The 14475-nt window shown below is 45.4% G+C and overlaps 1 protein-coding gene across 4 annotated transcripts in view; it reads right to left on the bottom strand.

Moving 5' to 3' along the window:
• LOC137373561 (transcription factor IIIB 90 kDa subunit-like) overlaps positions 1-14475 on the bottom strand; it is a 436816-nt gene that overhangs the window by 213576 nt on the left and 208765 nt on the right. For all 4 annotated transcript variants that reach the window (XM_068038499.1, XM_068038501.1, XM_068038500.1 and 1 more), the window contains one exon: positions 2073-2222. In XM_068038499.1, the coding sequence (XP_067894600.1) occupies positions 2073-2222 (150 nt within the window). The remainder of the gene's footprint in view (positions 1-2072; positions 2223-14475) is intronic.

Below are 14475 nucleotides of genomic sequence, written 5' to 3'. Positions count from 1 at the left end.
CATTGCTGAGCCTGCAGGGTGGGTACTGCAGACCCACTGGCCTCCCTTCAGAATGTCTGCTTTTGTTCCAAACCGTTTAATCATCTGTCACATGCTCACATATGTATGATAAACACAAGAAAAATGGTACACACACATTTCCCAGTCACACTGCTGATGCCAAGCAGATTCTAGGCAATCACCGTGAAAGAGAGGCATCCATCCAGGCAGTGCTGCTTCCCTGCTCAGCTTCTGGAGAACAGCCATAACAATAACCTAAAAATAAGCAGTGCCAAGCCTGTGTGGAATCTGGAACCTCTCCACAGTTTCAAACATTTACAATTTGGCAAAAGGAACTGATGGACAGCCTTGAGTCACGCTACATTTCAGTACATGTAGATTGACCGGACTTGTGGCCAGCACTCAGGTGAAGAAAACGCTATACTAGCGCAAGCCCACTGGGTTACAGGACATTCTCCAGCTGCGCCTCTACTCTTCTCTCCTTCCTGTCACCCATCTACCACGAACTGATGCTATTTCTGATCTCCACTGGCTAAGCAGTAAAAAATCAAAGCCACTCCAGCCCTAAACAGCACAGGCCAAATGATAAAATGTCCACCCACACCGAAGACTAACTCGGTGCCCACTCTCAATCCTGGCTTTCTGCATTATAAAGGAGGCTGCACAAGAGAACTGGCACTTGCCCAGCTAGAAAGCAGCAGGAGAATTAAATAATTTAAACTATTCTGTGTAGGGAGGCAAATTACCTGAACCCAATCTCACTGCTAGGAAGTGAATAATTGTAGCCCAAGGACAACTCTGTCTCATGACTGCCTCTCCCCCTTTGAATGGGTTGGGAGAGGTTAAGATGGAAACATGCCCCACTTTCCCCCCAACTCACCACCAGCCACAGCAGAGATCAGGAATGCACTGTATTGGGAGGAGTGAGTGTACAGAGTCCCAAATTGTTGGTGAAAATTTATCTCAAGTTATTATGCTTGAACCTTCCATTGTGATCGTATACTTCTGACTTTTAAAAGAGCAAGACGACCTTTTTTACATCTTTACTGTTTACAGACATTTAACAAAAGTGAAATTTGTGCACAAGGGGAAGAATGCAAAGCCAGTGCCAAAGACAGAGCAAAATTCCCTCTACGTTGCTCCAAAAATATATTTCAGCCCCACCCCTTTAGTGCAGTAATTGCTACGTCCCACACTAGCCACCCTGGAGGAAGGGAGACTGTCAATTTGGCACCAGTTTTGTTAACTTCCCAGGCTCATTACAGGCAGCAAACAGAGGAAACCTTCGCCTTAGCAGGCAAGCCTGATTTCAAACCTGCCTGTCCCAATGGTGAATGATAAAACTTACTGCATCAACCAGGCACCTTCCCCATAAACTTCCTTCTTAAAGGTGAAGGGAGACTTAGTTACATAGAATGTAAAACTTAGAAACAAGCCATTCAGCCCAACAGGTCTATGCTGGAGTTTGTGCTCCATGAGCTTGCTCATACCCCTCTTCATTGAACTCCTATCAGCATAACCTTCTATTCCTTTCTCCATCATGTGTAAATCTAGCTTCTCCTAAAATGGATATACTCTATTCGTCTCAATCACTCCTTGTGGTAGTGAATCCCACATTCTCACCACTCTGGTTAAGAGGTTTCTCCTGAATTCCCTATTGAGTTTATTAGTAATTATCTTATATTTATGGGCCCTAGTTTTGGACTCCCACACAAGTCTAGCCTATGAAACAGTTTCATAATGTTAAAAGACCTCTTAGACTTATATTTTGTTGAGAAAAGAGTCCTAGCTTGTTCAGTCTTCCCCGATAGCAATAAACTCTCAGTAGCATTCTTGTGAATCTTTTTTTGGCACCTTCTCCAATACCTCTATATCCTTTCTATAACATGGAGACCAGAACTGAGCACAGTACTCCAAGTGTGGCTAAACAGGTTTAAGACAGTTTAATATGACCTGTCTGCTTTGCAAGTCAGATTTGCAGGAGGGAGTTGGTATAAATTTGAAGATGGAGGAAGACGGGGGTGAGGCTATAGGTGAGGACAAGGATATGGGTGAGGGCGAGGGCAAGGTACCTGCTCCACAGAGTCCGGACGGCCGCCGGCCAGTGTGCATCCAGTCCCGCTTCATCCTCTGCAATAAACGGAGTGCTGTCATAGAAACCTCATGATTCTTATCCCCAAACTCCAGCATATGTGCAAACCTTGGGATGTATAAACACGGATCTGTGGGAAAAGGAAGAAATGTTACAATGAGGAAGGAAAGGAGAGAACTCTGTCCCAATGAGTGTCGGGCATCTGTGGCAGGAAGAGTGGAAATCACCTCTGTCCAAAGGCTCTCCCAGACTGCTGCCAAAAATAGAGTAGTTACAATCAATCCCTAAGGTCTTTATATCTCTGTGGGGATCTCCATGAGCCACATTATCAGATTTCTGTATTTGTTGGCATATTTTCATCTTATTTCTGTTGCTGTATACTAGTACAAAAAGGCTCCGCTCCCTGCAGTGATTACTCTTGTTATCATTTGGGTGGCAGCGTCTCTGTCGGGGGTCCCTCAGAGTATGTGGCTGTAGGCGGTTTCCAGGAATGTCAACTTTTGTGAATCACACACAAAATTTGAACAACTGATCTATTATTGACTCTACCAATCCATTCGATTCCCTCCAACAGCCCATGCACATCCTGCCCTATCGTTGACTGCACCCACCCATTTAACTTGCTTCCACAGGCCATGTACAATCCATAGTGTCAGCCTTAGTTCAGTGAGTAGTCCTTATGTTTTTGAGTCAGAAGGGCCCTATCTGCCCTCTCAGAAAGATAAAAAAGGTCCCACAGCACTATTTGAAGGGGAGCACAGGAGTTCTCTCTGTTGCCCTGACCAATACTTATCCCTCAACCAATGCCATTAAAACAGCTTATCTGGTCATTTACCTCATTGCTATGTGTGGGAGCTTGCGGTGTACAAATTGACTGCCGCGTTTCTACAGAACAGCGACTACACTTCAGAAGTACTTTATTGGCTGCAAAGTGCTTTGGGACATTCTAAGCTCATGAAAGGTGCTATAAAAATGGGAGATCTTTCTCTATTTTATCCCACCTTCTAAACTTCTACATACAAGTTCTGCATAAAGATTCTCTGATCACTTTCACTGGTTATATACAGTGACCATAATTCCATAAGTTTTAAGGTACTTGTGGATAAGGATAAGAGTAGTCCTCGGGTGAAGGTGCTAAATTGGGGGAAGGCTAATTATAACAATATTAGGCAGAAACTGGGTAAATCAACATCTGACATGTGAGAGTTTTTCAAATGTCAGTTGATTAGAATCCAGCACCAGCATGTTCCTGTGAGGAAGAAGGATAGGTTTGGCAAGTTTTAGATTAGATTAGAGATACAGCACTGAAACAGGCCCTTCGGCCCACCGAGTCTGTGCCGAACATCAACCACCCATTTATACTTTCTTTCCTTTCTTTGGGCCTCCTTATCTCGAGAGACAATGGATACGCGCCTGGAGGTGGTCAGTGGTTTGTGAAGCAGCGCCTGGAGTGGCTATAAAGGCCAATTCTAGAGTGACAGGCTCTTCCACAGGTGCTGCAGAAAAAGTTGGTTGTCGGGGCTGTTGCACAGTTGGCTCTCCCCTTGCGCCTCTGTCTTTTTTCCTGCCAACTGCTAAGTCTCTTTGACTCGCCACATTTTAGCCCCGCCTTTATGGCTGCCCGCCAGCTTTGGCGGACGCTGGCAACGGACTCCCACGACTTGTGATCAATGTCACAGGATTTCATGTCACGTTTGCAGACGTCTTTATAGCGGAGACATGGACGGCCGGTGGGTCTGATACCAGTGGCGAGCTCGCTGTACAATGTATCTTTGGGGATCCTGCCATCTTCCATGCGGCTCACATGGCCAAGTCATCTCAAGCGCCGCTGACTCAGTGTACAAGCTGGGGATGTTAGCCGCTTCGAGGACTTCTGTGTTGGAAATACGGTCCTGCCACCTGATTCTCCGGAGGCAGAGAAGATGGAATGAATTTATACTAATCCTACACTAATCCCATATTCCTACCAAACATCCCCACCTGTCCCTATATTTCCCGACCACCTACCTATACTAGTGACAATTTATAATGGCCAATTTACCTATCAACCTGCAAGTCTTTTGGCTTGTGGGAGGAAACCGGAGCACCCGGAGAAAACCCACGCAGACACAGGGAGAACTTGCAAACTCCACACAGGCAGTACCCGGAATCGAACCCGGGTCCCTGGAGCTGTGAGGCTGCGGTGCTAACCACTTTTGGGAACCTTGGATAACGCGGGATATTGTGAGCCTAGTCAAAAAGAAAAAGGAAGCATTCGTAAGGGCTGGAAGGCTAGGAACAGACGAATCCCTTGAGGAATATAAAGACAGTAGGAAGGAACTTAAGCAAGGAGTCAGGAAGGCTAAAAGGGGTCATGAAAAGTCATTGGCAAACAGGATTAAGGAAAATCCCAAGGCTTTTTATATGTATATAAAGAGCAAGAGGGTAACTATGGAAAGGGTTGGCCCACTCGAGGACAGAGAAGGGAATCTATGTGTGGAGCCAGAGGAAATGGGCGAGGTACTAAATGAGTACTTTGCATCAGTATTCACCAAAGAGAAGGACTTGGTGGATGATGAGCCTAGGGAAGGGAGTGTAGATAGTCTCAGTCATCTCATTATCAAAAAGGAGGAGGTGTTGGGTGTCTTGCAAAGCATTAAGGTAGATAAGTCCCCAGGGCCTGATGGGATCTACCCCAGAATACTGAGGGAGGCAAGGGAAGAAATTGCTGGGGCCTTGACAGAAATCTGTGCATCCTCATTGGCTACAGGTGAGGTCTCAGAGGACTGGAGAATAGCCAATGTTGTTCCTACGTCAGTGGTAGGGAAATTATTAGAGAGGATTCTTCAGGACAGGATTTACTCCCATTTGGAAACAAACGAACTTATTAGCGAGAGGCAGCAAGGGGAGGTCGTGTCTCACGAATTTGATTGAGTTTTTTGAGGAAGTGACAAAGATGATTGATGAAGGAAGGGCAGTGGATGTTATCTATATGGACTTCAGTAAAGCCTTTGACAAGGTCCCGCATGGCAGACTGGTACAAAAGGTGAAGTCACATGGGATCAGAGGTGAGCTGGCAAGATGGATACAGAACTGGCTCTGTCATAGAAGACAGAGGGTAGCAGTGGAAGGGTGCTTTTCTGAATGGAGGGATGTGACTAGTGGTGTTCCGCAGGGATCAGTGCTGGGACCTTTGCTCTTTGTAGTATATATAAATGATCTGGAGGAAAATGTAGCTGGTCTGATTAGTAAGTTTGCGGACGACACAAAGGTTGGTGGAGTTGCAGATAGTGATGAGGATTGTCAGAGGATACAGCAGGATATAGATCGGTTGGAGACTTGGGCGGAGAAATGGCAGATGGAGTTTAATCCGGACAAATGTGAGGTAATGCATTTTGGAGGGTCTAATGCAGGTGAGAAGTATACGGCAGAACCCTTTGGAGTATTGACAGGCAGACAGATCTGAGCGTACAGGTCCACAGGTCACTGAAAGTGGCAACGCAGGTGGATAAGGTAGTCATGCTTGCCTTCATCGGTCGGGGCAGAGTATAAAAATTGGCAAGTCATGTTGCAGCTGTACAGAACCTTAGTTAGGCCACACTTACAATATTGTGTGTAATTCTGGTCGCCACACTACCAGAAGGACGTGGAGGCTTTGGAGAGGGTACAGAAGAGGTTTACCAGGATGTTGCCAGGTCTGGAGGGCATTAGCTATGAGGAGAGGTTGGATAAACTCTGATTGTTTTCACTGGAACGACAGAGGTGGAGGGGCGACATGATAGAGGTTTACAAAGTTATGAGCGGCATGGACAGAGTGGATAGTCAGAAGCTTTTTCCCAGGGTGGAAGAGTCAGTTACTACGGGACATAGGTTTAAGGTGCGAGGGGCAAAGTTTAGAGGGGATGTGCGAGGCAAGTTCTTTACACAGAGGGTGGTGAGTGCCTGGAACTTGTTGCCGGGGGAGGTGGTGGAAGCAGGTACGATAGCGACGTTATCGAGGCATCTTGACAAATACATGAATAGGATGGGAATAGAGGGATACAGTCCCCGGAAGTGCAGAAGGTTTTAGTTTAGGCAGGCATCAAGATCGGCGCAGGCTTGGAGGGCCGAATGGCCTGTTCCTGTGCTGTACTGTTCTTTGGTCATCGCACAGTCAGTTCCTTATCGTCAAACAACTTTTGTTTAGTGCAAATGACATCCTATGTGATGAGACAAAGGTAAACTTTCCCTCCTTGTTCTTCTCAACCTATCTGCAGCTTTTGACATGATTAACCACACCATCCTCCTCCAACACCCGTCCACTGGGTGAGACTGCACTCATATGGTTCCATTCTTATCTAATTGTAGTCAGAGAATCACTTGCAATGGCCTCTGCTCCTGCACCATTACCACTGATATCATCTAAGGTTCTATCCTTGGCCCCCTATTTCTCATCTACAAGTTTCCCCTCAGTAATATCATCCAACAGCATAGCTCTAGTTTTCACATGTATGCTGACAACACCCACCTCTACCTCACCATCACCTCCCTCAACTCCTCCAATGTCGCTGAATTATCAGACTGCTTATCTGACATCCAGTACTGGATGAGCAGAAATTTCCTCCAATTAAATATTGGGAAGACTGAAGCCATTTTTTTCGGTCCCCACTCCAAACTCTGTTCCCCAGCTACTGACTCCAACCCTCTCCCTGGCAACAGTCTGAAACTAAGCCAGTCTACTCGCAATCTTGGTGTCATACTTGACCCCGAGATGATCTTCTGACCTCATATTCGTGCCACCACTAAGATCGCCTGTTTCAACTTTCGTAACGTCACGTGACTTTGCTCCGTTTCAGCTGATCTGCTGCTGAAACCTTCATTCATGCCTTTGTTATCTCTAGACTTGACCATTCTAATGCACTCCTGGCTGGTCTCCCACATTCTACTCTCTGTAAAGTTGAGGTCATCCAAAACTCTGCTGCCTGTGTCTCAACTCACATCAAATCCCATTCATCTATCACCCCATTGCTCGCTGATCTAATTCTCATCCTTGTTTTCAAATCGCTCTATGGCCTCGGCCCTCCCTATCTTTTGTCATCTCCTCCAGCCCCACAACCTTCCAAGATATCTGCAGTCCTCTAATTCCAGCGTCGAGTATCCCTGATTTTAATTGCTCCAGCCTGGATGGCCACACCTTCTGTTGCCTTGGACCTAAGCTCAGGAATTCCCTCCCTAAACCTGTCTGACTATCTACCTCACTTTCCTCCTTTAAGCCTACCTCTTTGACCAAGTTTTTGGTTATCTGATCTAATTTCTCCTTATGTGGCTCGGTGTCATATTTTGTTTTATAATGCTCTTGTGAAGCGTTTTGGGATGTTTTGTTACGTTAAAGGCGTTATATAAATATAAGTTGTTGTTGCAGTCTAAGGGCAGTGACTTCTGTCTATATTTGCTGCATTTATATTGCCACCTTGTTGCGGTCTCCCTACAGGCTGTAGGAATGATTCAGTGGGTAGGGCCTGGAATCATCAGTTACATGCAGCAGTCTCACCAAGAGATCTGACCCATGTTGACACACACTTGTGTGATAGTTACATTTTGTACCATGACGCAAAGATGTCAGTATGTTGAACAGGCTGCGACAGAAGGTCAACTGTCCCAAAAGCAGATTGGACGACCTGTGGGTTCTGCCACTGGCTCTGTGGAAGTCGTTCATTTATATGCAGGAGATGTCAGAGCGAGATCTGCAGGTCAGCAGTCAACTGCACTATAGGAAAGTAAAAGCACTTCAGTCAATCTAAGCAGAGTCCTCATCGATGCACTGACTCTGTCTCCCTGCTGTTAGGCGTGGCTCAGTGGACAGTCTTCTCGGATCTGAGTAAAAAGCTCATAGCTTCAAGTCCCATTTCCAAAACGTAAGCTCATAATCCAGGCTAACACTCCCACTGGAATACAGGGGGAATGCTGCACTATCAGAGGTGCCAGCTTTCAGCTATCCTGATGCAAGTGATTTCTACCTTTCCGAGAAGGTGAAATATAAAAAGTATCCCAAATGGCTTCTTTCACACATCCTTCACATGGGTAAAATATTTACTTCCCAATCACAGTTAGGAATGGGAAATGATAATACAAAGTAAATAGCAACTCCTAACAGAATTTGAAGGTTCCCCCAACCTGCCACTTGTGGTAGTGGTACTTGGAGACCAGGTAGGTTCCAACCTTCATCCCAATATCTGCTGAGTTAAATAATCACAGTAAGAGTGGCAGATGGGATAACACAACTTCTCTCAGTGTCCTGAGGTTAGGGAGGGGAGAATAAAGTCAACCCAGAGGTTGTGGGTTGGAACCCCACTCTATATTATCAAGGGAGACTCTTTAATGCAGCACTGAAAGAGTGCTGCACTGCCTGAGACAACACCTTTCAATTGACTAAAACCCTGTTAGCCTGTTCCAATGAATGTTAAAGACCCAATTCAAAGAAACGAAGGGAGCTATCCCAATGCCCTGACCAACATACTTCCCCTGACCAACACACTGTTGTGTTGGATCTTGCTGCACTTCAAAGTAAATAATTATATATGAAGCGCTTTGAACAGCTGGAAAGATATAATTAATGCAAGTTCCCTACTGAGAAATGAACATTTATGGATGTTAAGTGAGGAGAGGATTGATCAAGACTGTGCTGTCCTCTATTGAACAGTCTGCTTATAATAACCCACTAAGGCTCAGACATGAGAGGTGACCATTTTCTTTTGTCTATTCTTGGGACCTAGGCATCACTGGAAAAGCTGCATTTAATTGCCCAACTTCAGTTGCCCTTGAGAAGGTGGTGGTAAGTCGCCTTCTTGAACCACTGCAGTCCATGTGGTAAAGGTGCTCCCACAGAGCTGTTACGGCAGAAGTTCTAGGATTTTGGCCAGCGGTGATGAAGGAATGGCAATATATTTCCAAGTCTGGATGGTGTGTAACTTGAAGGTGATGGCGTTCCCATGCATCTGCTGCCCTTGTCCTTCAAGATCGTGGAGCTCCAGGGTTTGGGAGGTGCCGTGGAAGAAGCCTTGGTGAGTTGTTGCAGTGAATCTTGTAGATGGTGTTGAACTCCAGAAATCTTGTTATGGAAGGGTAATGCTGGAGCCTATCTTTACTCAGTTTCATGTTTATTGTACAGGATAAAGGATTACAAACACGCAGCTCCTCACTCAAACCTTCCACCAATCTCAGTATCTTCTTACAAGTGCTCAAGTAAAACCCCAACTAACACCCTCCAACTGCATATAATCAAACAATTGATACACGATTAACAGATGGTACACACAGAATGTTTAAGGTGGCGGATGAAGCACTGGCCAAGCAGCCTGCTTTGTCTGAGAACAGTGTTCAGCTTCTTAAATCTAGGTAAGCAAAGAGCATTTTATCGTACTCCTGACTTTTATCTTGTAGGTGATGGTGAGGTTTTGGGAGTTAGGCGGAGAATACCCAGCCTCTGACTAACCCTTGTGGCAACAGTATTTACATGGCTGGTCCAGTTGAGTTTCTGGTCAAAGGTGACCCCTAGAATACTGATGGTGGGGATCCAGAGATGGTAATGCCATTGAATGTCAATGGGAGATGGTTAGACTCTCTCTTACTGGACAGTGTCATTACCTGGCACTTGTGCGGAAAAACTGTTACTTGCCTTTTATCAGCCTGAGCCTTGTTTGCATGTGGACACATACTGCTTCATTATCTGATGAATTGGAAGGAGGTTTATTGATGAAGCAGCTAGTTGGGCCTAGGTCACCTCCCTGAGGAACTCTGGCAGCGGTGCCCTAGGGATGAGATAATTGACTTCCAATTAGTACCAACTTCCTTTGAGCCAGGGATGATTCCAGCCAGTCTTCCCCCGGTCCCCATTTTTACAAGGGCTCTTTGGTATTGCACATGGTTGAATGCTCCCACAATGTCAAGGGCACTCACTCTTACCCCACCAATTCAGCTCGTGTCCTGTAATGACGTCTGGAGTCGAATGGTCCTAGCAGAACCCAAACTGACCATCGGTGAGCAGATTATTGGTGAGAAACTGCTGCTAGATAGCATTGTTGATGACTCCTCCCATTTCTTTGCTGATGATTGGGAGGAGACAAAAAGGGCAGTGATTAATTGGGTTGAATTTGTCCTTCTTTACCTGGGCAATTTTCCACATTATCGGATAGATGCCAATGTTGTAGCTGCACTGGAACAGCTTGATTACCAAAGGGCTACAAGCACCCAAGTAAACAGACCCCAGTATGAGTCTCCAGCTTTAATAAGAGGTGCATTAAGGGAGAAAAGTAAACCCATATACTATTATTAGCTATCCATTGCAGGCAAGGATGATTGTCTTCCTTGAGTCTGAAGATGGCTGATGAGGCCAATTCGGGAACTACAGACTTTATGGCACATAGGGCATTTGTTGTCATGTGGGATGTCTGGTCGTGTATTATTAGTTTGGGTCATGGCTTGTTGTTTTTGCTGTTCTCACTTTTCATCTTCTTTTTGTCCTCGTTGGGTCTCAAAATGCTGGGATCCTTCCCACAGACTCTGCCTCCATCTGGATCGGTCCAGGGCAATGGTCTCCCAGGATTTGATGTCAATGTTGCATTTCTTCAAGTTGGCTTTCAGCACATCCTTGAAGTGCTTCTTTTGCCCTCCTCTGGTGCGTCGGCCCTCACGGAGCTGGGAGAAGACCACTGCTTTGGGAGCCTGGTATCTGACATCCGAATATATGACCAACCCAATAAAGCTGATAGCGGATACTCATAGACTTGATGCTTGTGGTGCCTGCTTGTGAGAGGACACTGATGTTGGTGCACCTGTCCTCCCACTTGATATGTAGGATCTTCCACAGGCAGCATTGATGCAACGTCTCCAGTGCTTTGAGGCGCCTCCTGTACGTTGTCCGTGTTTCAGCCCCGTACTGCAAGGTAGGGATCACGACCACATGGTAGACCAAGAGTTTGGTTTCAGTTTTGATGTCGCAATCTTCAAACACTCACTTCCTCAGGTAATCGAAGGCTGCACTAGCAGATTTCAGGCAATGCTGGATTTCTTTGTCAATGTCAGCCTTCTGTGAAAGATAACTTCCAAGATACTGGAAGTGTTCCACATTTTCCAGTCACTCATCGTGAATCCTAATCAATGGGGCTGGGGTGTGAGCATTTGGAGCTTGCTGATGGAGGACTTTGGTCTTCCGAATGTTCAGTGCAAGTCCCATCTTCTCATAAGTCTCAGTAAATAGGTCGACGATTCTCTGAAGACCTGTTGCCAACACAGCACTTACTGCAGCGTCATCAGCGTATTGGAAGCTTAATGACTGAAGTCGTGGTGGTCTTAGGTTTTGATTGGAGTCGCCCGAGATTAAATAGTTTACTGTCCATTCATTAAATAAGCTGCGCTCCAGTAGCAAGCTCGTCTCTAGTCAGACGGAGTGTACAATTCTGGTTGCCACACTACCAGAAGGACGTGGAGGCTTTGGAGAGAGTACAGAAGAGGTTTACCAAGATGTTGCCTGGTCTGGAGGGCATTAGCTATGAGGAGAGATTGGATAAACTCGGATTGTTTTCACTGGAACGACGGAGGTGGAGGGGCGACATGATAGAGGTTTACAAAGTTATGAGCGGCATGGACAGAGTGGATAGTCAGAAGCTTTTTCCCAGGGTGGAAGAGTCAGTTACTAGGGGACATAGATTTAAGGTGTGAGGGGCAAAGTTTAGAGGGGATGTGCGAAGCAAGTTCTTTACACAGAGGGTGGTGAGTGCCTGGAACTTGCTGCTGGGGGAGGTGGTGGAAGCAGGTATGGTAGCGACGTTTACGAGGCATCTTGACAAATACGTGAATAGGATGGGAATAGAGGGATACGGTCTCCGGAAGTGCAGAAGGTTTTAGTTTAGACAGGCATCAAGATCGGCGCAGGCTTGGAGGGCCGAATGGCCTGTTCCTGTGCTGTACTGTTCTTTTTTTCTTTGAAGCATGGCTGCTAAGATCAAAAAGAAAGCTAGGGCGATGACACAACCTTGTTTTAACTCCTATCTTAGCCTCAAAGGGATCTGTAATGGATCCGTTGCTAAGGATCACCGTTCACATATCGTGAAGCAGGCGAAAGATGGTGATGAATTTTGGAGGATTGTATACTTCAACAGAATCTTCCAGAGTGCCTCATGATTTACAGAGTCGAAGGCCTTTGTCAAGTCAAAAAATGCTATGTAGAGAAGTTGATGTTGTTTGTGACATTGGCGAGCTGTGAAAATCATGTCAGCCGTGCCCCTTGATGGCCTAAACCCACACTGAAATGTGGGAAGAAGCTCTTCAAGTGTAATGAGTCAGTTAAGGAGGGTTCTTGTAATGATCTTTCCTGCAATGGAGAGCAGGGAGATGGCTCTGTAATTTCCACAGTTGGATTTGGTCCCTTTCTTGAAGATCGTCACAATCATAGCATCCTTGACATCATTTGGGACTTCCTCTTCATTCCAGATCTGTAGGATGAGGGTGTGGAGCTGTAATGTTAGTTCTTCTCCTCCATGTTTAAAAGATTTCAGCGGGGATTCCATCACCTCCTGCCGCTTTGTTGTTCTTCATTTGTGCGATGCTTTCATCACCTCCAGAGGCATTGGCGGAGTTCCGAGCTCATCTCTAAATGGATGTTGTGGGATGGAGTTGAAAACACTCTCGTCAACAATGGATTCTTGATGGAAAAGTAAACACTTATTGCACTGGGGAAAAACCAATGGACTAAATCTTTGTGCAGCGAGATATGGAACAGTAATGAGGCAGAATACTTTCAGTAAATTTCAAGATGTTCTTCAACAATATAAGCACAAGGCATTACTCCTTTGCTCGGTCTTACAATATTGCAGATGTACTTGAGAATGTCACACTTCATTACAACATTAATCAAAAATTCTGATGTCAGAAAACTGCAAATAGCATCTAGCAGTAAGAAGCAACATGAACAGTAATTTACTGATGTAAGATTGGAGGATACTGTACAACAGCAACACAAGATGTAACTGTTAACTCTCCATATGAATCTCCTTATCCATCTTATTTTTCAGAGAGGGCAGAATGTAAACAGTTCTTCTACATGTGCTTCTATACCAGGCTTTATCCTATGATTTTTCCACTCTTTTCCTGAAAATTTGGTCTGACTGGCTCTCCGTAGAGCAATCTGGTCTGTCCCATTCTCCCACTCTATCCCCGTCGCCCTGCAAGTTTGTTGCTGTCAAGTGTCCATCCAATTTCCTTTTGAAATCATCATCTCTGCCTCCACCATGCTCATGGGCAGCAAGTTCCTCGCAGCCCCCTGCATCTCTTGCCCAAGACCTTAAATCTGTGTCCCCTAGTCCTTGTATCATCAACTAATGGAAACAGTTTTTCTTTCTCAACTTTATCCAAACCTGTCATAATCTTGTACACCTCTATCAAGTCTGCCCTCAATCTCCTTTGCTCCAAGGAAAGAAGAACAACCCCTGCTTCTCCAACCTAACATCCCTCAACCCTGAAACCATTCTGTAAACCCTCCTCTGCACCCTCTCAAGGAGCCTCACATCCTTCCTAGCAATCAGAACTGGACACAATACTCTAGTTGGGGCCTAACCAGAGCTTTATAAAGATTCAGCATAACTTCCTGATTTGTACTCAATACCTCTACTTATGAAGCCTAAGATCCCATATGTTTTGCTAACCATTCTCTCAATATGTCCTGCCACCTTCAAAGTTCTATGCACATGCACCTCAGGTCTCCTCCGTTCCTGCACACTCTTTCGAACTGTGCCAGTAAGTCTGTATGACCGTTCCCCATGCCTTCTGCCAAAAGGCATCACCTCACACTTCTCTGTATTAAATTCCATTTGCCACTTGTCTGCCCATTCCGTTAGCCTATCTACGTCCTGTTGCAGCTGGTTTGTCTCATCCTCACTGTTTGCCACTCCCCCAAATTTGGTATCATTGGCAAATTTTGAAATGTTACTATGTATTCCAAGATACAAGTGTCATTCATATATCAAAAAAGCAGTGGATCTAGAACTGACCCTTGGGGAACTCCACTGTCGACCAACCTCCAGTCTGAAAAATAACCTTTTACCATGACTCACTGTTTTCTGTCCTCAAGCAAATTTTTTTATCCAAGCTGACATTGACTCTCCTATTCCATAAACCTCAATTTTGTTCACCAGCACTTTTTGTTACTTTGTCAAACACTTTCTTAAAATCCATATACACAACATCCATTACACTCCTTTCATCAACCTTCTTCATCAAAACATTCATTAAATTATTCAAGCAGTCTACCTTTCACAAATCCAACCTGGCTAACCTCTGGTGAGTTTGCCTCTTCCTAACCCACGGGTGCTGAGGATAATGATGATGGGATACAGACAAGCGATCAAATCTAATTCCCCTTGCATGGTAAA

The sequence above is a fragment of the Heterodontus francisci genome, chromosome 9, assembly GCF_036365525.1.
Source record: "Heterodontus francisci isolate sHetFra1 chromosome 9, sHetFra1.hap1, whole genome shotgun sequence".
In the NCBI taxonomy this organism is placed as follows: domain Eukaryota; kingdom Metazoa; phylum Chordata; class Chondrichthyes; order Heterodontiformes; family Heterodontidae; genus Heterodontus; species Heterodontus francisci.
The sequence above is the reverse complement of the archived record's forward strand: the minus strand, read 5'-3'. Positions and strand labels throughout refer to the sequence as shown.